This window comes from Rousettus aegyptiacus, unplaced genomic scaffold (genome assembly GCF_014176215.1).
Source record: "Rousettus aegyptiacus isolate mRouAeg1 unplaced genomic scaffold, mRouAeg1.p scaffold_m13_p_13, whole genome shotgun sequence".
Taxonomy (NCBI): domain Eukaryota; kingdom Metazoa; phylum Chordata; class Mammalia; order Chiroptera; family Pteropodidae; genus Rousettus; species Rousettus aegyptiacus.
This window is the reverse complement of record NW_023416288.1, coordinates 66,492,229-66,519,054: the sequence shown is the minus strand read 5'-3', so window position 1 is coordinate 66,519,054 and position 26,826 is coordinate 66,492,229. Positions and strand designations below refer to the sequence as shown.

Sequence of the window (26,826 nt, the reverse complement as noted above, 5' to 3'; positions counted from 1 at the left end):
TCAACTTTTCTATGGAGTATTTTCTTTGTACTACTATAAATAGGCCTTATCTCTATACTTGTTCTTTAAGGACTCTATTCCTAAAAAAGAGTAAGTTATTTCAGGAATTTCTCTGTTGATTAGATAAATCTAATGTACAGAAATTCTGAAACACTTTTAAAAATTTTTTGGTAAAGTTCAGTCAATACATTCTTAAGTGTTCACATTTGTACTACAGAAACAACTTTTTAATAGAACACAGTATTCTTGAAATGTTAGTTAAATTTGGCTAAAGCTCTTAGAAGGCATTTTGTAGCATCCTACACACTGGATTCCATAACTTAATCTTCAGACACCCACTTGTGCCAGCTAGGGTCGGCAGAACAAAAAATTCTATTTATCAAAAACCGAGTTTCCTGTTTAAAGCAAGCACCATCTTTAGTATCATTTATTAAGAGCCATTTAAGTCCCATGTGCTATGTTTGGCTTTTACTGAAAACTATCAGTAAACACTAAATTCATTCCTTTTTAGAAAACATCAACAGTTTTACTATGAACATGTTTCAGTCTGACCTTGCCATGTGAATGCTCTGTATACTACAACAGTGGCTTCCAGAGGAGCTGCGAAGCAGCTGTCAGTTTCCCAGCAGAACAGGGTGTGACATTCTTTTGCTGACCATGTTTATTTAATGGCACACTAACTCTCGGGCATGCAGTCTGCTGAAAACTTCAACCACCAACTTTCAACCATCATCACTGGCCGCTGTACTATACAGTTAAAAAATTTTTTTTACCCGTTTTAATCTCTTAACGATAAATAAAAACACACTATTTTATATATTTGGGTCAAATTAATTTTATTATGCTCCACGATGAATTGCCACCAGTGCAACATCCTATTCACTATACATTTCAAAAAAATTCACATACTAAACAAAATTTCAGTTGATAAATGGAAATGAATGATTGAAAGTCTTTATGAATCTCATACATACGGTATGTGGCTAGCTGAAATTGTCTATCACGTAGCATTTAGATATAAAAAGCCTCATGCTAGTTTGTTAAATGCGAAGGCTGTCAGACAATCTAGCTGAAGTATACACAGGAGGCTGTCAGACAACGCACAGGTACAGCGCTGCCCACGGTGCGAGGTGGTGGAGGACGGAAACATGCAACCTTCACAGCTAAGGTGGACTCAGTCTTCATGCCTGGACTGAACTCCCCAGCTGCTGTGTTTCAACCAATAGTAATCTAGAGTTTGTGCAACAACAAAAAGTCTTTTTATCTTTAAGAAGAAAGAATAAATTCGGTTACCTTTGGCAAAATTTTATACCCATCTTACAGGTTTAAAATAGTGTTTCCAAGTCAAAGAATTGATATCCTCTGCTCAGAATCGCTCCTGACAAATACGTCATATGGAAGGAAGTGAGCTAAAAAAGCCTGAATTCCTTGGCCAAAAATTAAGAGAGATCTTAAATTGGCATTAAAGATACTTCTAGGATATAAAATGTTTTTTTATAATGTCAAAAAAAGGAAAATGTTTTAATATTACTTAAAATAATCATAATGTTCTATTAAACCATTTGCACAAATTCTTAATTTTATTGGTTAGTAGTTGTCCAGCCTCATCCACACCAGACTCACTGAGCTCAAGCCACAATAAAAATTATAGTAAGCAGAAAAAGGTTTCCAGCAGCAGAGGGCACTGTTTTTGCAAGAAACAAAAAGTCTAGAATCTTTCCCATGTGCTTAAATTACTCTTGCAAGAAAGGTAACATTCTTTGAATAATTTAACTATTTTACTGCACCACTTACTGCTTTCAGCAACAAAACCTTTTAAATTATTTCTTATGATAACTAGATGCATGATCACAAGAGATTATGTGATAACTGGTTAAAATTCAAGCCACATCTTGCAGGTCCAGCCTGTCAAGACCATGCCAATACTAGATTTTGGTCGGTACAATTCTAAAGAGCTTAATTTTTAGTCATATATTGTGACTACAGTAATGAAATACATTTGGAACTACATTCTGCATATGACTCAATGTGAGAAAAAATATGTCTGTATTTAAATCAGATCATTTTTCTACCTAAAATTTAAAGTAGGTAGGTATGATAATTAGCACTATAAATATGAAAATCACCTTTAGGCAGATTAGTGTATGGCAGAGAGGCACGGAAACCCTAATTTTAACACATCATTTAGTATTCATAACAAATGTGCAGGTTGTAAAGTTTTATTAAAAAAAAAATCTATCATTGAGTAATGTGTTCCAAGAAATTTGACATTGGGACCACCAATCTTTTAAGAAAACTGTAACCCTTCACCTGACATTTGACAAAAACCTTGAGGAATTATAAAAAATTTTTAAATAGCATAGTGGGTTCAGCATTACAATGTATACCTTTGCCAACTAGATTAGATTTTTCTATTTGTTATTTTTGAATACCTCAATCCATATAAACTGCAAAATAAAAATAATTTCATTATCACTTTTATAATGTTGATTTTTATAGTATATTTAAACAAACACTGAAGTAACCATAATGTACAGTCTCCTTCAGTTCATGTAGAAGGAAATTATCTCCAAGACCTCCCGCCCCAAACTTCAACAATTTAAATAACATTTGTTTCAGAATAATACCAAAAATAGTTCTTAAATTTTTGCCAAGAAGAGCCTGCTACATTTGCCAGAGCATAAAAGTAACGTCAGTCAAGTACAGGTGTGTAAGGGCTCCTTATGATTCCAGCCTCCAAATGCCACTGCTGTACAGAAACAGGCAATATTTCTGTAAGGTGTGTGTTACCAATTTCCCCGACTAGCATCTCTGCAGTGATTTTGCGTAGAGTATATTGCTAAAATTTGAAAAACTGCATCAGTGTAGTGATGTCTACAGAACTGTGCAATGTATCAGCTTCAACATTCATGTAGCATTGTGTTCAAAATGAGAGGGCTAAATAAACTAAGGTCTGCATCACTTAAAAAAGAATGTAGTGCTATACTAGATTTTAATAAGAAAATTTAGGTACAGAAAAAGTAGGGTATGAAAATAGTGTTTTCCTTCTGGCATTATAACTAAATTACACTAAGGTTTTTGTCAGTCTCACATATAATATTTAAACTCCCTTGTTGGTGGAATGAAAAATATTCACAAATTAAGTGAGCATCCTGGTGTAAACTTGCACACAATAACAGGGAGTAGCTTTGTAGAGGATTATGACAAACCTTTACAGATTAAATGAGGTATTGCACAGATTAATAAAAAAAGCAAAAAAGGCAACAAAAATATACAGCAAATTGGTAAAACATTTACATGGTAATTTTACAGAATCCATAGACAGAAAGTAGTGTTTAGTATTTCACCTTAAAAATATATATATAATATATAGATCAGTCTTCCCATTCATCATCGTCCTCAAAATCTTCTTCGTCATCTTCATCCTCATCTTCATCTAGAAGAAAATCATCAAGACAAATTATTAAACCCGTGTACAAATAAAATATTACAAAATGGTGTTTTCTCCAATTATTCAACTTCTGAAACACAAACCATTTGATACCTGGAGGAATCTAGTTACTAAGATAGTTTAAAATGAATCTAATAAAATATATCTAAAGAATCTGATGGTGAGTTGAAAATTATAACAGGAGTCAAAAGACTTAGGTTCTAGTCCTTTTAACATCGATGTTAATATATTACTGTTTCTTTACATGTAAAAGCATTTAGGTTGGTCTCTGAATTTTATACAGACATACTGCAAATCTAACTGCCTTCTTATATTCTTCACATGGATTCTCAAACTCAAAACTTCTAAAGGGTCATTTCCTTCTCCGACTGCCTTCTCCCCTACCACTCTATTCTAATTACCATTCTCTCAGGTGTTTAGGCCAAATTATTATTGAAATTATTACTGATTCTTCTGTTTTCAGCACCTTTCCACATCTAATCCACATCCAGTCCTTTTTACCACTTTCACTGATACTCCATACCACCACTGTAATTCCATACTCCATTTGCCCCTAGAGCAAATGGAGTGATATTTAAATTCTATGTTTTAAAAATAACATGTTTCTATCCTGTTTAAGTCCTGGGGCTGACCACTGTCCTTTGAATGAAATCTGATGTGTTACCTCAATCTACAAGACTTGTAGATGTTCTTACGTGATTTGCCCAGTTACTGTCTCCCCAGCTGCCAAAACTTTTCTCATCATGCTCTCTCCTTCAAGTCACTGTTTCTAGGTGCCTAACCCTCTTTCTGCCACTTAAACATGCTGAGTTTGTTCTTGTTTTAGAGCTTTTGCAGTAGCTATTCCTTCTGCCTGGCTAAGTTTTCTCATCATTTAGGTTCACTCAAAAATCACTTCCTCAGAGAGGCCTTTCTTGACCATCCTATGTAAAGCACAGCCCTCCCCCGACAATCGGTAACATTTCCATTTTATTTTCCTCACAACATGTACCACTACCTAAAATTCTCGTATTTTGTGCACAGATGTCTTCATACTACATGACAGGAGTCCATGACAGCAGAGACTTTGCCTGTCTTGTTTATCACTAAATCCTTAGCATTAGAACAGTGCTTAAGCTGTTCAATAAATAGCTGTTGAGTGAACATTTAGATGTTATCAAATTCTATAAGCATTCTTCTGTATTACACTAACTTTCTATAATTACTGACCTTTTAAAATACTATAGCCTTCATAAAACCCTGAAAGGCCAAGTTTGTAAGTAAGACTGTAGCTGAGCAACTCATTTGCTAATTAATACTTTAGCCATTAGGAACTGAATATGTGACATATAGAGGTCCAGAAGACAGAATCATCTCTTTTTCCCTCCCCCTATAAAATAGATTGTTTGAAGGCTTCTACAAAGAAGAACTTGAACTCTAGTATTAGAACTTGGAAATTAATAGAAATCAAGAAGGGAAAAGATATCTTCCCCTGGACCCAAACTAAGCTTTTACTTTTGTAAAAAATAATAATTTTATTTAATTAAGTCTGATGGTCAGCTTTAAATTGTTATAGAATTTATTTGGAAAGGAGTCCAATCAATTTCATGCTAACCTCTGAGTTTATTTTTCTAATAAGAGAAACAATTTGTTACCAAAAGCTTTCACTAGACGTGCTTTACAGAATTCACCTGGAAGAAGGCATCAAGTACATCTAACTATACATGCATTTACAGAGTGACAAAGATAGGCATTTATTAGCATCTATGATAAGAAAAAAGAAGTAGCTAATAATTCTATCATCAGGTTCTACCACAGGAATAACAACAGTTAAAAGAAATGGGTCCAAAAATAAATAAAAACCAACTTATATATTCATTATATTAGCACGGCTATAATCTTTTTAAAAACTTACTATAGGATAATATTTAGCAGAACCCCTAGGCTTCATAACAGAATGCTTTCTCAAGATCACATATCTCATTTCCCTCATCTGAACTGAATGAGGACCTTTAATTTATCTCTTTGACATTAGCAGCTATCGAAATTCTACCTGAACATTAGAATTTTCTACATCTGCAGTTATCTTTTTTTCTTTTCCTATTCAGCCCAAACTTTGCAGTGGTTTAGTCACTTGAATTTAGTCTCAGTAGTCTTTAATTCTATTGCCATCTCAGGCTTTTGCCACATGACTGGACAGTTTGATAAATGTTCTCTGCTTTATGCCATTCACTGTATTAATATTCAGTGACACACTGATAGATGAGCAATTTTTTTCTGCCCTCAAAAGTGTCCTGAGTGGTGGTATGAAGAGAGATGTATAAGTGGATAAACAAAGATTTAATACATGTGTTCAAATTACTGCTGGATATTATCTGACACCCAACGAGGTCAAAAAGGTAGAGAAAATATTCTACCAACAACTATCAATTTAAGTATAATCACGTTTCCACAATAATGTCAACATTAGTTGCTATATCTTAAAAGAAGAGTTTAGCTAACTTTTTAGCACCAAACAGGTCAGAATGTCATGTTTTTCAAGAGAAAAAATCTGGTCATCTGCTGATTACAAGAATGTAAAGTAGCAGATGAATGTTTTCTAAATAAATATTCAGAGAAGTCAAAACGTCTAGGAAAACAAAGGCCCCTTTAATAACTATCTTTAAAGTAAAGATGTAAAAATACAAGCAATATACTGTTAAGCTACCAATTCCAGTTTTAATTCCAGTGACAGGAAATTCACTGACATGAAACCGTAAAAGAAACAGAGCAGGTAGTCCCAAAACCCAGTCTCCCTTTCTAGTCTCCAATTCTCTCTTGAACCCAATGACCCTGCTCTTTCCAGGTCACCAATGACCTACTATTGCTAAAGCTAAAGCTTAATTCTCTCTTCTCGTTTTCCTAACCTATCATCAGAAACATTTGACCCACAGGATCACCTTATGCTTCTACAAAAATTTCTTCACCTAGCTTCTAAGATACCACATCCTCCAGCCCTCAGACCTTATTATACCTTCTGTTTACATTCACCTCTTTGCTGAGCTCATCTATCATCTAGTTCTATAACTTTAAATAACCATGTAATCTTAATGACATGTAAATTTATGTTAATAGTCCAGATCTGAATTCCAGACTCATAACCAATGCCTACTCAATATCCCATTTGCATTTTTAATTATCTCGAATTTAATATTTAAAAACCAATCTCCTAACCTTTCCTCTCAAACTTGCTGCTCCTTCTCTTTGCCCAACCCATTCATGAAAATTTCACCTTTTCAGTTAGTTACTCATGTTAAAAATCTTGGGAGTCAGCCTTCACTCCTTTTTTTTTTTTTTTTAAAACCTCACTTCTAATGCATGAGCAAACCCAGTATTTACACATTCAAATATAAGCAGGGTCCAACCACTTCTCACTGGTGCTACCAACTTGATTCAAATTTCCATCACCTTTTGCTTGGATCATTGTCACTCCTTTGCTAAGAACCTTCCCAGTGGTTTCCCATCACATTCATGGCCTCCAACGCCTCCGTGCTGGCCCCTACTAACCCTCATACTTCCTCCTTACCACTCTTTCCCTCCCACCCTTGCTCTAGCCATACTGACCTCTTTGCTGTTTCTCAACCTCAGGGACTTTGCATTTGCGTTACTGCCACCTGTATACACCTTGCTAGTTTTCTACATGATTCACTCCCTGAACTTCTTCTGGTACTTTCTCAAATGTCACCTCAGCGAGGTCTCATCACCCCATTTCAAAGTGAACGTTCCTCCCACAGCCTATAACTCCTCGTATCTCCCTTTTCTGCTTAATTTTTGCCCTTAGTATATACCACCATTTAACACACTATGTATTTTTCCATATATTTTATTGTCTTTGTCACTAGAATGCATGCTCCACGAAGACAGGGATTTTTGTTTTCTTATTTTATAATTATTCCACAATAAGTATTTGTGGACTGAATTAGCCTATTCTATCTTTGTAACACAATATGGGTACAAATACACTGATTTAAGGAAAACAAATATTGCTTAAGGATCTTAGATATCTACATCCTTAGAGAAACAAAGAGAAGGAAAATAACATTTTTGAGCACCTACTATTGGCTAGGCAACTTGGTGGTTAGTTACATATTATTTTAGTTAATCTTCACAATCATATGACTTATGAATTCTCTCCATGTAACAAATAAGAAAATTGAGGTCCACAGAGAGTAAATGATAGATTTAGTAAGAACAAAGATCTGATTCTAGTACAGCATGCTGGAAAACCTCTTCAGTAAACCTCAACTTGTACATCAACAAAACCCATATCCTTGCTCTTTGTAAAAAGCAGGGTCAAGCCTTGTTAGTATTTGGATCAGAGACCACCTAGGAAGAGCAGGTACTGCAAGTATAAAAAATAAGGCATTGTAAGATGACAAGGTCCTTGCAATCTGTGAGGTCAACCAAGGGTTGCCTCACCTAATAAACAAACAAACAAATAAAGCAATATATATTTACATGTGGTGGGCATATACTTAATAATAATCTCAGCATAGGAAGTGGTTAATTCAAGTAATTCTTTTTAAGAAATAATACAAAAAGAGAAAATTTTAGGTTTCTTTAGCAAACTCCACAAACACTATAAATTATCTAATTTCTCAGCCAAACTCTTATAAATCAAGAAACATTCTGAATTTTTAACATCACAGGAATGTCTGGAATGAGATCCAGGAATCTCACGCCTCTTTGGAGGTCCTTTGCCCAGCATTCTATCAGTATTGCCTAGTTATAGGAAACAAAATTGCCATTTTTTGAAAGTTGTTCTTTCAATTTGCATTTATAGCTGTGGTAATCTGACATCCATTCAGATAGACTAGTCACAGTGGTTGACAACTTTTAAAAATATGCCCTAGAATCCACATCAATAAATTATTCAACAGCAGGGAAAAGCTAGCAAAGACTGAGTCATAAAATAAAAACAGTAGAACTCAAACATTCGAATTTATTTAATATACATATACACATGCTAATATACCTGAAGAATGAATGGCTTTGCTCCTTTTCTGCATCACTTCCATTAATGCACCCACAATTCCTGAAGTGGGTGCAGGTGTCGGTGGCGTAGACTCTTGGCCATCAGATACCTTGGAAAAGAAAGTTAGCAAAATTCAGTAATAAATCCTTCGCAAAAAAAATTTTGTCACCAGAAAGTGTTTTCTTAGAATCAATTCTCATTTTAAAAGAAAAACAAAACAAAGGAAAAAACAAAAACAAAAAAAGCCCAGGACATGATTAAGAAATAAACCATTGGTTTAAAACAATTATTCAAGCTATATCTCCTCTCCTCCTTAATGTATAAGTCATGACTACATTTCCAAATTTAGAGAAACAATCAAACCCTTTCCTGAATAACACATGCCCTTGCAGCTGGGTTACAAACCTGGATTTATCCCAGGTAACAAAACTTTAAAACTATTATAAAGAGACAATATTTAGATTCCCAGAGTTGTTAGCTGAGAAGCACACTTAAGATACCTAAGAGCAACTGAAAAGACTTATGTTCGCCTAGAAAAATGTAGCTTTGTTAATAATTCAAAATGAATCTCCCTTCTCATGTCATATAACTTCTCTTTAAGGAGATGAGTTGGGTAGCTTTCAAAATGTACCTACTTCACAAGGCAACTATCCCTAACTATAGTACTTCTCTCTGCTACAAAGTACATTTGGGGGAAAAATCAAGATCAAAGAATTTCATTAAAATCTAGTGTCTACCGAAAATTATCCTTAGTTCCAACACTCATATTAAAAAGAGAAAATACAGAAGTCTGTAGAGATTCGGGGAAAAAATACAATTTAGAAAGTACTGCTGTAAGTGCATTATGACTAAAATGAGCATTTGTTTACACAAAATATTCATTTTGTTAATTTTGTCTCTGGACTTATACACGTAAAATTATTAATATCAGTATAATAAAAATAAAATAGCATAGCTGTGATAAAAATTTTGTAAGTTTTAATATAGGTAAATATAACTTGAAATTCTAAATCATTTCCCAAAAACAAATTACTTTATTAGGGCAAACTTTTCATTTTGGTCTTTACAACTCTTGTAATATTTCTTGTCTTTCTGGACTTAAAGATCTTTTACTTCTAAAAATATTCAAAGTAGTTCCCAACAAGATACAGATCCACTCATTAGTATTCAAGTTTCTAGAGACCATATATTAACTATTCCTGATATAGAAGTGTCACAAATAAAAAAGATAGCAGAAATAGTTATAGAACTTTGAATTTCAGCATGAGGCTCTAAAAGAAGTAAAACAGTAGCAAGGAGAAACATTTCAACTCCCTTCGAGCGATCTGACAATACAAAGCAGAGAGCACTGCAGGAGCACAACGCTGTCATAAACGCGTGTTTTGAAGCACTTGGACAAGGTGCTATCTGAGGTACTATGAACGTGGACTTCAAAACGTATGTGAAGTATTTACATCCTGCCAGCTTTTAAAAGTAAATGTTGTTTTATGTTAGTTATTCATCACAGACTATTGATAAATACAGAATATTTAAAGAAACATGGAGAAATTGCAAGCATATTTTGGTTATTTTTTAAAAATGAAGTAAAATTATGGACTCAGATCACATGTATAACATGACAATAGTTCACTGATTATGCACTTTACAATAATACCCCAAATGCAATCAAAAGGAAAGAGATCATTTAGGATGAAAATGGCCTACTTATGCTTAGAATGGAAAATGTTTTTCTCTCTAAAACATTAAAAAAGTTTCAGAAAACATTTTTGTTCTCTAAAAAGAAATTTAGAGAATTTACAAGGTCTTTCTTTCTTTTCTTTCCTTCCTTCCTTCCCTTCCGTCCTTTCTCTCTTTTCTCTTGCTCTCTCGGTCCCTCGCTCGCTCTCGCTCTCTCGCTTGCTCGCTCTCTCTCTCTTTTGGTGGGGAGGTTGAGGTGGGAAAAAGTGATGGGGAGAATAATTAGAAATATAACTCATTAAAAATAAAACGCATTATTATCACTAAATGTACGAAAGAAACAAAGGTTCATTGTAAAGAAGAGAGGAAACAGAAGAGAGAAACAAAAAGGCAGGTTAGGAATGGGAGGTAATGGGAATGAGAGTGACATAGGAACTACATAAAGTACAAGGTAAAAGTTGAAAGTAAGTGACTGAATTCAAATCTGGTATTCACCTGGGCTGTGGTCATTTTGACATGAATTCTCCCCACTAACAACTATTTAAGTTCTTCAAATGCTCCTGAGGAATCTTTAGTCTGAACTAAATGGGGAGAGGGAGCAGAGATGATTGTTCACAGGCTGATCTAAGTATCATCCTGAAAACATGTCAACAAAAGATCTAGATAATATTTGAAAAATCAGAAGTTTCTTAAATCTGTGCTATGCTAATGATTAAATGTTTTCATTCAAATAGTGTGTTTCCTATTCATCATCATTCTCTTCCTCGCCAAAACTTCTGAGGAAGTGACTATGATTCCCTCCTAACACTGCAAAATAATTTTCAATTAAAATCTCCTTCTTTCATCTCCATTTACCGCATAGAAAAATCCACCATCCGTTACCTGTCTGAAGCCCTGCAAAGCTCCTCTTAAAACTGAGAGACTACATATAAAAGCCCACAAGGAGTTCTGAATGTAGGTAGGTTGGGCTCTAGGACAGAGGTTAGCAATCTACTGTCCATGGGCCAAATCTAGCCTGTCCTGTTTTTGTATAACAAAGCTAAAAATTATATTTACTTTTTTAAATGGCTGAAAATCAAGAGCCTTTGTGACATGTGAAAATTACATGAAATTCAAATTTCAGTGTCCATAAAGTTCTATAAACACAATAATGTCCACTCATTTATGTAGTGTCTGTCTGCTGTTTTTGTGGGACAATAGCAGAGTTGAGTTGTCGTGACAGAGATCATATGGCCTTCGAGTCTAAATACTTACTATCTGTTCCTTTTAAAAAAAAGAGTTTGTCGAACCTCTGCTCTAGGAGATGAAATGATCATCTCATTCAATTCAGAGAATCCAAAATTATCTATTATTGCTATCAGAAATTCTATTAGAACCCTTTCAATTTTCTGTAGTCTGATTCACCACTCATCTAAATTTCAGAACACAGAAACTTTAGAATACGGTTTCATTTTACCAACTTACTGATTTAAATTTATGTAGATGATTATAATTAGCTTCAAGTAGAGCCATTTTTACTTCTCCATAGTTTAATCAAGATTTTTCTTGAAATTAAGTGCTTTATTTGAAAGTAAAGTCTACGAAAATGAATTGTAAACATACTGTATAATTCCATTTATATGAAGCTCTAAAACAGATAAATCTATGGTGATGGAAACCAAAGTAATGATTCTTTTTGGGAGGTGGACTAACTGGAAGGAGGCGTGAGGAAACTTTATGGGGTAATAATTTGATACAGAAGTATGGGCTACCCAAGCATAGGTGTAAACTTGTACACTTTATGGTATATAAAAATATCAGAAATTCGTAGGTTAAAATATGAATACCAAGAGAAAAGGGAAAAAAATAAACACTTTTCAAAGATGTTTTATAAATTAATTTAAAATTCCATTATGATAGATAGTCTAAAAAGAACACGTTACTTACAGATTTCAGCTGAATACCCTGTCGTATTTGGTCTAAAAGTGCATCCCTGCCCGAGCAGGACGCTGGTCGGCTGTTCTGTTCCACTTTCTTTAGCTGAGCACCCTCTCTAATTTGATCTAAAAGAGCTGCTTTGTTTCCTGCAGTTGGAACGTGATGGTCACCATCGGAAGGGAGGCCAGGGGGAGGTGGTGGCCCTGGTGGTGGTGGAGGTGGAGGTGGTGGGGGTGGTGCCGTGGACCCCGTCAATGACAGAGGTGGCGGTGGCGGTGGTGGCCCTGCAGGTGCTGAGGAGGGGAGGGCTGGAGGTGGAGGAGGGTACATCCTATTTGGCGGTGGTGGAGGGACTCCTGCGCCTGGCCTGGACGGAGGTGGCGGTGGGGGTGCGGCTGTGGGCGCTCTTGAAGGTGGTGGAGGAGGAGCACCTCTTCCTCTGGCAGGAGGTGGAGGGGGGCCTGAGCTATGTGGAGGGGGAGGAGGGGGAGGAGGCCCTCCCCTCGATGGTGGAGGAGGTGGTGGTGCTGCAATAAAAACAGTAAAAAAGAAAGCATGTTTTTTTAACCCCATAAACATCATATTGAGAAAGTAACTCACCCTAACATGTATAAAAAAATAATACGAGACCTAAAAAAAGGGCCTCAACTTTGTGTTTCACTTTATGGAGATATGTGACTACAGACGATATCTTATATTTAGGAATACTGAGCTTAAAGATCGCCATCCAGTTTCTTGAAAAAAATATTATCTAAAACAATAGAATTTAGTTTTTATGTATCAGCACCATTTTTGAAGGTAAGGAAATAAACACTTTTTATATAATAACAAAAATATAACAATGAAATTAAACATTTTTGTCAATAAGCATTATTTTACATTTTAATAAAAATTAATGGATAACTTCCCTCTTTAAAGAATCAAGTATATTTAGTTGTTTTATAAAATTAATTTATATTCAGAATTAAATAGTTAATGTAGCATAACCTATTAGAATTTATTCAGAGTAATCTGAGCTAAACTCAAATATAATACTTTTTCTTTTAAAATGGAAACCTTTGTCTTCTAACTTACATTTATACTTTAAGTCCTATATTTTCTATACATATAGATTATATAACAATGTTACATTATATGTTATGTAAACATATGAAATATTAAATGCAATATGCTGTAATAATACATAATAATATATATAATGTCCTATATTTTCTGAAAGATGGTCAGTAATTCTAGTGACAGTATTAAGGGAGGCTGGTTGCCCACGTGAAATGTTCAACTACTTATTCAGGAGACATGAACTATGAACGAATTGCGAATTTCTATACATTGCAAAATTAAAATTAATAAAATATTAACATTATTCTGGTAGTAATGATATTTACATTTTTATTCTACTTAAATGAAAATGTAAGAAAAACAAATTCAAAGTATGAATTTGTTACATTACTGAGGGCATAATTTTACAGACAGCACACACGGATTTACATAATGATGAACTTCCTCATTATTTCTCCCTTCGTTTAAAAACTGAATGGAAAAAGTAACTATTTTTAGGAATAGAGAAATCCCAGATTCCACAACAGCTCTCTGTATTTACTGATACAAACTATAATATGTTACTGATGGACAGTTCTATAATCTATACAAATATAAATTCCTACCTTAATTACAAATAACAATGCAATTATACCACAGAGAAATACAACTGCTCGCTTCAAAGAAAATAAAATGGCATTTTCCAATTTCATTTGGGAGAATCATGGAAAACATGCTATTAAAAATATGTTATCAAGAATAATCATAAACATTAGATGAAGCATGCAGAAAGGCCAATATGCACAAGGGTATTACCTCCTGGAATACAATCTTTTATAACTATTAAGAATATAAAGCTGCAGAGGTTAACCTGCGTAGATGTAGGCCATCACGGAGGAAGTGCCTATGATTTACTCTGAAGGCATACTGAAAGTCTGGGTGTTGTGCTAAGGTAGGCCCAATTTTCTCATTGGATCCAAAAGCAAGACCTTTCCTAAGATATTTTGTGATTAAAGGGCAAAACCAAGAGGACATGATATATATGTATTATGTATACTCCCTGAATAAGACAGTACATCAAATCCTTCAAACAGATACAAAGACTTCGTTTTAATTAGTTTAAGATTTATATTTCAAATACCAATGATATATGCTTAGCTAGCACTTTTATGATTCAGCTGTTTGTTAATCAAGAAGAAAAGGACCCACCGTATTCTACTACAAAAGGTATGAGTCAACCATTTCTGGTGGTTTTACTGAGGACTCTGGATCCGTAATCTTTTATATGTAAAATGATATGTCTTCGGTAGAGAGAATTAAAGTTTCTTTGATCTATATTGGAATAATTTGCAGTCCAGTTAATATCCACTTAAATAGACACTAAATCACTGCTCACAGAAAGGGAGAGCCTTAATTTTTAATGAATAGTCGGCTGCATCCAGTTTTGAGTACGGCACAAGTTCAGCAGCATTTCTATTATCTCGAAAAGTGACTGGAAATGGCTCTATATTTTCGTGAGGAAAACATCTATTACCAACTTTCAATTTTTATAGTATGTACTATGTCTACATAAAAAGGAAACTACGCAGGAGACATGCCATTTCCCAAGGTAAAAATGTGAGTTAGGAATTAAAATAGGAAAGGACAGATGGCACAATGTTGGGTTCACATGCACAGAAGTCGGCTAAACAGATACCACACGCCGCTATGAGAAAGTCTGATGGCCTACAGGTATTCGAAATTCTAAGAGTCACAGCACAGAATCAGATGACGGTACTATTCCTTAGATTAAAAAAAGTGAAAAGCATGAAACAGAAGTTATGACAAATAAAAACTGTTCTTATTATCAAAGCTCAGTTAAAAAGAGAAAGACTGAAGCTTACAGAAATAACTTTGTGACGGTACACTTAAATAGACTGATAAAAATAATAAGTTCAAGATTGAAATTAATATTAAGAGTAATTGGTAAATAACTATGTTTGATATGAATAGAAATTATAAACAAAAATAATAATACTTAAAATAAATGTAGTATTATAGAATTCAGGAAACAAAAAAAAAACAAAACAAAAAAAACAACCTCATGCACTGCCATCAAGATGAAGCAAACAGAAAAATGTTATTCAACAAATTAAAATTAATGGGAATACTGACAACTCCCAGCATAAGCATCTATAGAACTGTGAATTTATGCTTATTCCTCCCTCCCTGTCCCAAATTAATGTAAAAATGTAAGTATATTTTATATAGGATACTGAAATAATGCCAAGTGTGAAAAGCAATCACTAAAAGTAAATATAATAACAATAAAAAAACTGTGGTGCTGTGGGTAAGAAGTTTTTAAAGATCCACAGAATTTCAATAAAATTATGTAAATTACAGATGAAATATGAGTTTTGACTCATATAGAAATAATTTTTCTTTTCATTTTAAGCATCTATATGCCCAAAACATTAGTTTGAGTAGAGGGCATAAAACTTCACTGGGTGTTAGATTTGGAAGCAGGATAAATGAACTCCTGCTTCTCTGAAAGTAAATACATCACAGCATGCATACTTTAGTGCACGGGTCAAATAACATCCCACATACATACCACTCCATTGTGGTGGACCTACAGAGCAGATTATTATGAATTAATGAACTTGAGACAACTGCACATATACAAGGAAAAACATACACTTGAAATCACAAGTCTACTTTTTATAAACCTGATTATATGATTTTACAAAATAAGTTTCAAGAGATTTGATTCAGCAGATTTTACAAATATATTTTAAAGACGATTTCATAAACTTCTTAATTTTTTTTATACTTCTGAACATATATGCTCTGCCTAGAAAATATTTTAATTAAAGAAAATAACTTTTTACTTTTCCTTTAAAAAAATATACCTTTTATAAAATCATTCTTTGGTGTCTAAAAGGTTCCACATCAGAAGTTAGGGTCTTGAGTATGATAAGAATTAACTTCATTCCCAAAGAATGTTTTTTAATACTCATGTCTTTTTTGTTGTCAGGTAATTCAACTAAGGAAAGACCTTGCCTAATTTGATGTTTTATAAAATCAGCTAGAATGACAAATGGTAACAATAAAATTTAAAAAACAAACCAAATCAAGTTAATATAGTCAATTCTTAGTTATAGTATTCAGGTGAAAGGGCAGTAGTATGGATGGTCTAACAAATGTCAAGAATAATATATATTTATAAACTCAGATTGCTCAGTGAGATCTTGAGCATCATTTGGTGGTATAAAGTGAAGGTGAATAGTAATTGTGGAGAAAAGGAGAGTCAAGGAACACACAGGGGACCTAAAGATTTTCTATCATATGTACGCTAACAGTGACTGTGACTTAGTACTCTGGGAGCATTTATAAACAATAATGGTACAGTGCTCGAGATGCTTTTATTAAAAATCCACAGAATCTGTATATCCAACCATTTCACAAAAACAGATAAATTTGTATCATATTAGTTTCAGTAAAACTAACACTGCATTTCCCCAATGGCAATTATCACCAAAAACTTGTTTACATATGTTTCCACACTAAATTATAAGATTTCTGAGAGCAGAAACTGTATCTTTATATTTTAATAACCTGAATAGAGACTAGTGCTGGCATAATCATGTTTACTGAATGTCAGAATGACTGAATCAAAGACTGAATGAACATCAACAGTGAAAAAGATATAGATAAGTCAAATACCTACGTTAAAATGACAGGTAAATTCTTCAGAAGAATGCTGTGATTAGCTAGAGCTTTAATTTTTTATACTGTCTATTATGAATATCCAAAAACTGGGAAGGAAAGCAGTCTCAAATAAATAAGGTGGCAAAGAAATGACTGACATAGTGGAAAAATTAGAGTTGCTGTATTTGCGTTTTATTCTGATAATTATTAAGATAATACTAAAATGAAAAGGAGCTTTGATTTTTAAAATGTTGCGAATTATTTGTGCTCTCAGATACCAAATGACAAAGTTTCTGCTTTATCTAAGAAAAAATGTTTGTATTTCAAAATGCTTACAATTTACTCATTAGGTAGTGATTATATTTAAATTACTACTTCTGAATTGTAGTAAAAGCAACTTTGTGGCTTCTAAGATTCATTAAGTAAAATATCATGCAATTATAGTTTTTTATTCTAAAGTAGAACTGCCAGAAGCTTTTGTATTGATTTATATAAATAATAGTAATAAGCAAAACCTTGTCAAGTTTTCTAGATATACCAAAATAATCTAAAATGTAGTACACTGGGACAAACGAATTATACATAAACTCAAACATTCTGCTTAAGGAAGGTTCACATAAATGTGTGTAGCTGTCTTCCATGAAAGTAACCTCAAGATTCAAAGGAAAAAATAGATCAGAATGCATAAATAGAAATAAAAGTTACCTTGCCTTCGTAGTTCATTTTTAACAGCTTCAACTCCTCCTGTTTTTTCAATGAAGTCATATATGACTTTTGATGTTTCTCTGTCCTTAAGTTGTGCCTCTGATATTCCACATAGATCAAAAAGATTCTTCAATTCTGGATCCAAATTATTCAGCTATAACAGATAAATAACTGTTAACTATAAAATCTATCCCAATTTTTAAAAATGAGTATAATAAAATTTAATTCTCATTTGTGACCTTTTTGAAATTATTTCCTTTTAAGTTTCTAAATTTTTAATAATGGTGACATTATTTACATGCCAATAAACTTTCTTATATAAAAAAAAAGATAAGATAAAAACAAAGAATAGATTTTATATTTTCTCTCATCTTTTTTGTTCCCTGACTTCAAAGAGTGGGCACCTCATTTAGATTTTACTAACCAATTCATGATTCGAACATCTTTAATGTTCACCTATTCTACCCTGATTTAAATAAGATTTAGGTATAAATAAAAGTAAATACAAAAAAAGTAAATCAATTTGAAAATCCGAGGGCAAGACTTCCTTATAACCCCAAGCACCCCAGTACAGTGCCCAACACAAAGAGGCCCTCAATAAATGTTTGTGGAGTTAAACACTATAGTTCTAACGAAAACAACCACAGGATTTTTAACTTCAATCACAAATATTTTTTTCAAAACAATTTTTCCAAATCCTGGTTATCTATCAAATATGAAATACCTATTACTTAGGTAACCAAAACAGAGAAATACTCTTATTTTTTGCCAGCAGTTTCAACTACCTTTCTCGCAGTGCTATAAATTAATGAATACTGAAATTGCCAAAAGAATAGAAAGATCTAGATAATTCGACAACTGAATATTCAGAATTTTATTATAGTACTTTCCCATAATTTTGACATATAGTCAATTGAAATGATCATTTAGCAGAAATAATTGTCTTCTCTTGGCTTTCAAAACACAGGATTTTACTTATACAGTACATAAAGCCAAACCACACAAAAACTTTCTCTTTAGAGACTTAGCCATGAATGGTAGAAAAATGCTATGGTTTCAAACCTCAGTGGTAAATGTACATAAACACGAGCACATTCAAATAAACACTAAAATTCAAAAAATAAAAATAAAAATCTAAAAATAGGCCATAATATTCCCATATATTTAGAATAATAATGTTTATGGCTTGAAAAGACACTTACATCAAAGCCAGTATTTGGATCCCAACCAACATGTCCAATGTGCCTAAAGTAGAAGAAAAAAAAAAAAAACAGAAAAATAAAGTGCACAAAGGGCATTTAAAAATGAATAAATGAAATCCAATTCACCCATGAATTTTTGGCCTTAACTTATAGTTCTCATAGAAATAACCACAATCAGGGAAAAACTGTACAAGTTAGGAGACCAGGATTCTAGCCCAGGCTCTGCTACTGTCTTAATATTTTTGCACACTCTTTCTGAGTATCCATTTTCTTAACTGTCGAACTAGCATAAGAACACAATCATTATATATATGTATATGTGTGTGTATGTATATACACACACACATATATAATATGTATATGTGTGTGTATGTATATACATACACACACACATATAATACATATATAATAGGAGTTTTATAATGAGCTAGTGAAATAATGCATATGAAAATAGTTTAAATACGTCATATAAATACCAAAGGTTTGATGCTTGCTATATACTGTTTGTGCCCCTTGAAAATTCTTATGTTAAAACTTATACCCAGTGTGATGGTATTTAGAGGTAAGAGTTTTAGAAGGTGTTTATGTCATGTGGGTGGATCCATCACGTGATTAGTGCCCTTAACAGATTTCCTGTCTGCCCTGAGAATGCTTTCCAGTGGTGCTTGTGGCTGTAGCGTTTACCTGAAGATTAATCTTGCTGATGACAGTCCTGACCTTACCCCCAAAGTTTGCCTTTAATTATCTTGCTTTTATTATCTTGCTTTTATTATTATTTCACACTGGTTTAATATATTGATAGTCTTTGGAAACAAATGACATCATTCTATTTATGGCACTCTGTTTTTAGCAGTGATACTTCCATTTACAAAACACAGTAATTCTCGATCGCTGAAAACGTCAAACCCTAGAAGACATAGTGTTTCTACACATGATGTTAAAAGAATTCTGTCGGTAAGCTGAAATTGTTTTTTCTAAATGAGAAAAGGGATAAAAATAAGGCCCCAGAGAGCTCCCTCACCCTCTTCCAACATGTGAAGACACAGCAAGGAAAGCTGTCTGTGAACCAGAAAGTGGGACTACGCCAGACACAAATTTTGTCAATGCCTTAATCTTGAACTTCCCAGCCTCAAAAACTGTGAGAAATAAATTTCTGTTGTTTATAAACCACTCAGTCTATGCTATTCTCTTACAGCAGCCTGGACAGACTAGGACAATGACTCGAGGCAATTTCCAAATACTGGGTTTTTTTAATAGAAAAAAGTGAAAACTCATTTTTATGTTCAACAATTAGCAAAGAACTTTATCTAGTTCTTCTTTTCTAATTGTGGAAAGGTAAATAAACTATAATATTCACAGAAAGTCCACAGAGCAATAATTTAAAAAACAAAACAAAACAAAACACTTCCAACAAAATATACAGCCAAAAAAGGTATGCAACTGGTAAATGTTAAGAGTCCTACCAAAAAAATAAGGAAAAATTCTAGTGAGTTAAAAATCAAGAGTCATAAGGAATAAATCAAAAGTAAAGATAAGAACAACAAAAAAACTGTCCTACTGGAAATTGCTTGGTGTTCCAATATCTGCCTTGGTTAATCTCTTCTTTTTAGCTTTTCCTTTTTTCTTTTCTTTGGTATGGGAGATGTTGTTGACTTGTGGACCATAAAATCTATTTGTTGTGATTTCTGGATTTTTTATGTCAACTGTTGCCATAGGTAGATTAGGACCTGCAAATAAAGTCAAAATCATATGAAAAGAATATAATTTAAAACAACAATCAATTATAATTTTTAATTTAAATATCTTTTTTTGAAGTGAGACAACTTGGTTACTATAAAATATTTAAATTTTAAACTCGCAAGTTAATTTTTCATAATAATGACTAAAGTACTGCCTAAATTTGAAAATCTGTAATAAATTCTTAAACACATTAGCATAAATACATTATTCCAAAGAAAACTTGTATTTTTATAACATTAAATCTAATGGGGAATATAAATTTCCAACAAGAATTTAAACTAAATTGATCTGATCCCTTAAATTTTGACTATAATAGCTTCACACTCAACACATTATTCATTGGTAAAGTGATATATATCACATAAAAATAGTAGAAGTAAAAAAAGAGCCATCTACTTTGTTTTAAACGTAACAAAGAACTCTAGTTTTACACCTTTTCAACTTTAGTAGTTCATGAGCAAAAAAGTACTTATGCAATTATTACTACCATCTTTTCCCCAAAACTGCCATTTTTAAGTCCGATAATATTTTCTCCATCAGTATACAAACACTTTGACTATTAGAAGTATAGAGACTAAAAACTTAAGATGAAAATAATTATCAAGACATTTATCTTCTGTGAAGATCAACGGTAAAAATATCTCAGGCACCTTCGGACATTATTAATAGCATCTTTAGGAGTTACACTAAGTGTAGCACAAAACCTGTTTTATGATTCACAAAAACAATCTTGGTCTTAAAAGCAGGAGCGTCTGAATGAAATGTATTCAACTTAAAAACTTCTTATAAAGTTACCTAAAAGGGCAACACATGTTCTTTAAAACCTATCAGACCAAATTCTACTAAGAGGATTACATTAATGGCAATCTTCCAAATGCTGTATAAAACACAATCGCCACTGTGCAGAAAAACATTTAAAGTATCAGGCCTGAAACCAAGTCACTATTCTTAGCATATGGAAACTTTAGATTTCAAGAGGTTATTCTCTGATAAGATGGGCTCACTGTTTCTAAACTGTTTGTGGTGACAATGTGGTTTATGCTAAACAGCTGCTTTCCTTCTAGGAGTTTACAATCTTGGTATGTGCTAGATAGAGAATACCTATGTGACTAGCTACTAATAAAGCCTGGGCTTAAAACAATAAACTGAGTCCCTAATGAGCATTTCCTTTAGACAATATTTCACGTGTTGTAACAATTCATGACTAGAGAAATTAAATGCATCCCCTGTGACTCTAATAAGAGAATACTTTTGTGTGGTTTCCCCCAGAATTAACCCTATGTGTCTTTCTCATTGCTAATTCTGTTATATCTTTTCACCGTAATAAATCTTTGCCATGAATACCACTATGTGTTAGGTCCTGTGAGTTCTAGCAAATCACCAACTGTAAAGGTAGTCTTTGGGACCCCAATACAATCATAGAAAAGCAAATAACAATCCCAAGAAATTATAGGCTAATGTGTATTAGGTAATCACTAAATGCCAATTGGATTGTAAGTCTTTGTGCAGAAAACCTCATAGGTATCCTATTAAAGTTATATGAAAGGAAAATATTTACCTACTTGGGTAAATTATATATAACCCACTTTCAATTCTACTATTAAAGGTGAAACAGTTAAAATATAGTTATGAAAGCCATCTGCTACCTTATCGAACAAGTAAACAATGTGGAAAGATATGTTTAATATCACTAAAATTCAGCTATTTTTCCTCAATATTTGAAGTCCACTTACATATAAATGTCTAAAATTTCTATTTATGATTTCATACAAAATTTCATGGGAAGTTGCTCATGTTGGCAAGAAATTCTTCTTGGAAAAAATGGAAGCTAGTGAATAATATGGATAAAATCATTAAAAGATGATTCAGTGTGAAGAAATAATCTGAAAATAATTGGATCGAGAATTAAAGATTAGTTAAGCAATACAGAAGGCTTATTAAACAGTAGACAAAGACTTGGATTTTTAAGTTGTTCAGATATCAGATTTCAGTGTTTATTGTAGTTTCACAAAATAAGGGCACTTAACTGAGAATACCTAGAATTCGATGTTAGAGGGTTGAACTGGTGTCAAACGCATACCATCGTAGACTAATCTAGTGATCTGATTTTACTTTTCCTTCTCCTCATTCTGCTTCCCTTCTTATAATTTATTTTTACAATCAGTATCAGCAACGTCATTCAAAATAAAATGCTGCAAATTACTATTTAGTCTCTTAGGCTTTATAGTAGATAGTACAAACAGAATTTAAGAACTGACTTAAGACAGACTTTGGAGTACTAGAATTAGGCACTGTCTGAAATAGGTGTTCACATAACAACTATAAAAAAAAAAAGCAACCAGATTTACCATTAAAACTAAATTAACAACTATACAGTTGACCCTTAAACAACACGGGGGTTAGGGGTACTGACCCCTCAGGCAATTGAAAATCTGCATATAACTTCTGACTCCTCCCAAAACTTAAGTACTAATAGCCTATCGCTGACTGGAAGCCTTACCAATATCATAAACTGTCAATAATACATACTTTGTATATTACATATATTATATACTGTATTCTTATAAAAAAGTAAGCTAGAGGAAAGAAAATATTACTCAAGAAATCATAGAGAAAATACATTTATGGTACTGTACATATTTATTGGAAAATATCCTTGTATAAGTGGACCCAGGCAGTTTAAACCATGTTATTCAAGGATCAACTGTAATTAGTTTTTATAAAATAATAAAAATTTTTATGCTGCCTTAGTTTATATAAAAGTAATCTATTACACTAGGGATATTCTAAATGGTAATTGAGCTGGGTAAAGTTAAGTTCAATAATTCAAATTACCTAAGCTATTAAATTCTTTTCTTGAAAATAATAAAGTTAAGGTTCTTACAAGTCTGATTCATCACATACTAGAGAAAATAACTCAGCCATTTCAGAAAATTTTGAAAAAAAGTTCAAGGACAAAGGGGACAGATACAAAATATAAACGGTATGTGGAATGAATAACAAAGTTTAATTCATACTATAGTCAGACTGTGTCTCACCTCCTCCCTCTACCCCAAAAGCAGGTATGGCTATATTGTTACACATCTGCCATGCAGTTTGTGAAACCTTGGCATTAGTTACTTAGTGTCACTACACATGAATCACATTTAGTACTCATTAAAACACTTTTTAAGTCTATATAAGAAAACTCAGATTAAAGAGATATATAGAAAATTACTATTAGCTGGGAAATTAGAGAGTTTTTCAAAATGTTTCATTTTTAGACAAAACTAAGGGCAAGAAGCATCAGGTGACCTGTCTAAAGTCACACAATTAGTGACAAAAGCAAAGGTGAACTCTGCTATCTTGGTTCTCAGATCACCAACCTTTCTATTAACTCATATCTTCTATACAAAAGTCAAACCATAAAGTGATTGATAATGCTAACTTTACAAATGTTACTGTATATTCTTTATCAATTTATCAGATTCTCAGTTTGCAGTCTAACAGTTCGTTATTTAATAACTATTTACTAATAACTTTTAAAATTTAGAAAACTTTTCTATACATTCAAGAGATGAAGTAGTTGGTTATTTTGGTTGACAATAGCCATTTACTTCAGAGTTTGAAGGTGTTAGAAAATAAGTTTAAAATGATGGTCAAAGGCCCAATTCAATGTTTCAAAAGTGACACACTAAAAAAAAGTGATAACCTATATAAGGCCGAGTCATTTTTTAATAGTTTATAAAAGATGTGGTAACAAAGATACTCTTGAATCATTTCTAATAAAATTTAATTGTTCATTTATGAAATTACAGACATCTTAAAATCACATACTAAGTAAATATATAATGAAGGGGGCTGCTTCTCTTCCTTAAAAAAAAAAAAAGTCAAATAAATCATCTTCTGATTAAGGACAACTGTCATAGAAAAAAGTTCTTTAATATTCTCATTGAAAGCATTTCTAGTTAATTTTAAAACTAAAAGAACACACTAAAGTCTTCCCATTAGTTACATAAAAAGCAGAGAACTCTCACCAAGGTAAAATAGTTGAGAAACAGGTGGCCCAGAGGCCTCTGATGTCAAGTAGTCATGAAGCTGAGAACAAATCATTGGAAAGCATCTAAGCTAAAAGGTGAGACTGACCAATAAAAAAAAAAAACAGAAAGATGTATGGATTAGGAGTTAGTGAGGAAGACACTAAATTGCACTTCAGGAATATGTTACTTTTATATCAAGTATCTTTTTAATAGTTACAATTTGAAAAGGTCTGCTAAATTGACAACCTAAATGAGGATCTGAGACAGAGCATCTTCATGGACACTGCAAGACGGTTTGAGTGTCCACTGCCACCTAGTGGTAGTGCACCAAGTGCAGAGAAGTAATGTGCTGCCTCCCAAACAGTGGTCTCCACACAGTACAAAGAACAAGACAATGATGGCACAGCAGGAAAGGACATTAAAACTTCTCATTATTTCATTCTTTATTATTAATGCAATATATTAACACCATATTATGTGTATATTTCATAAATAAATAAGTATATAAATAAAATACTAGCAATACATGCTGTATAATTTTGCCTTTTAATACTACTTTTTTAAGTTTCCATTTATTTAATTTAAAGAAGTTTGGGACCGCTGCACTGAAGGGTTAAAACTATAGATCTAAAGATTTAAAATCAAGATCCATCTCAGATTGTGATACCACTGTCACATAAAGAAGAATACCCAAAGTCTATCTATTCATGGATTAGGTATCCCTTCAGAAATACAGTTTATATACTGAGATTAAATTCTTAAAAAATATAAAATATTTATACCCTTAATTTTAATTATATTATTTGTACAATATCTGCTCTTTAAAATCTCAGGTTACTTTCCCCAAAGGTGCCACCACTAGGAAATGGACTTCCCCCACTGGTACTCAACATATGCTCACAGAATGCAAAGTAATTTAATAAACTAAAAAAGAGACTCAAATATTGAGCACACAACAAGGAAAAAGATAATACTGCTTTAAAGGTCCACAGATGATTTCTGACTCAGCTGCTTCTGCTTCATTTGCCTCTGCCACATACTAACTGTGTGGACTGAGGCATGTTACTTACTCTCTCTAGGTCTATTTCTCCCTCAAAATCAACTTGATATAGAACAGTAGTTAAGGTGCCAGGCTCCTGAGTTAGATCTCTTGAGACTGAATCCTGCTCCACTCACTAACTAGTTATGTGACCTTGAACAAGTTACCTATCTGTGCTCAGTTTACTCAACTATAAAATGCAGATAATAGGAGCTACCTTCATAAAGTTGCTGAACAGTGCCTGGCAGGTAGCAAGTGATCATTAAACTGTAGCTCCTGTTATTATCATTGTCATTGTCTTCATTGTGATGACTAATATTTATTAAGCACTATGCTAAGCACTTTATGAGTACTTGATTTAATCTCCACAGCAGCCCTATATAGTATTAAAATTTCCATTTAAAAGAGAAAGTCAAGTGTACAATACTTGCCACATGGTAAGCATTACTGAAGGTAGTCTGACATTTAAAAAAATTTTAAGGCAAATAATTCATAATTTAATACAGAAATATTTGGTTCACATTTTTTTTATAGGAAAACAAATTTAAGGACAAAATCAGAAGGCAATATAGCTGTTTAAAAGAAACACCAACAGATGTCATACATTAAGAATTATGTATTATGTTAAATGTTTCCCTGAATAATCATCATTCTAAATTCTGATGAGAGGATGTGAGATGCCTTTAAAAAGCAGCAGCTATATTCCCCATCATAATGAAGGCTCCTGGGGCAATAGTTATTTACTTTCATAGGGTCAGGGACCCCAAGTAAATGTGATAAAAGCCACTGACTCTCCCCAGAGAAGGAAAAAACATATACAGAAAAATTTAGCACACAATTTCATGGAGGGTTTAGTCTAGAATGAGAATCTCTGACCTAGACGTCTGGGACTTTGACCTTTATATCTTGGTGGTACTTTCGATATACAATATTTTTTTAAATAAATGACTCCACAATACTTCAAGTATTCATTATCAAATTAAGGAAGGTTATGGACACCTATTATTATTTCTAAACATACCATCACAGAAACGGCTCATGCTGAAAGGGCCTAGTTTCATGTTATCAGTGTGAAATAATATTTTGAAATAAGACAAAAAGACAAGTCTAAAGTAAGAAACGAACAAATATGCTAGGCAAAAAGTACTGCTTTTAAGGAAGATATTAATACCAGATTGTATGGTTTCTAAATTTAATCAATTGTGAACACAGAACTAAGGTTTAAGAATAGTGATCTTCACCCTATGAAGTCTTCTGGTATCTGAGAAAAAAGCCAAATGGCGCATTTCTAAGCCTCATGTCATCTGTTACTTTAAAATTAGAACATAAAAACCTACAGTATTTGATCACAAACC

The 26,826-nt window shown here is 33.0% G+C and overlaps 1 protein-coding gene across 1 annotated transcript in view; it reads right to left on the bottom strand.

The window, feature by feature from the left end:
• Positions 1-819: 819 nt before the first annotated feature.
• WASL (WASP like actin nucleation promoting factor) overlaps positions 820-26,826 on the bottom strand; it is a 65,701-nt gene continuing 39,694 nt past the window's right edge. Inside the window, exons 6-11 of the mRNA XM_016125181.2 lie at positions 20,232-20,400; positions 18,674-18,716; positions 17,472-17,625; positions 12,048-12,565; positions 8,445-8,553; positions 820-3,436 (exon numbers count right to left, since the gene is read on the bottom strand). Coding sequence (XP_015980667.1) covers positions 3,375-3,436; positions 8,445-8,553; positions 12,048-12,565; positions 17,472-17,625; positions 18,674-18,716; positions 20,232-20,400 — 1,055 coding nt within the window. The 3' untranslated portion in view covers positions 820-3,374. The remainder of the gene's footprint in view (positions 3,437-8,444; positions 8,554-12,047; positions 12,566-17,471; positions 17,626-18,673; positions 18,717-20,231; positions 20,401-26,826) is intronic.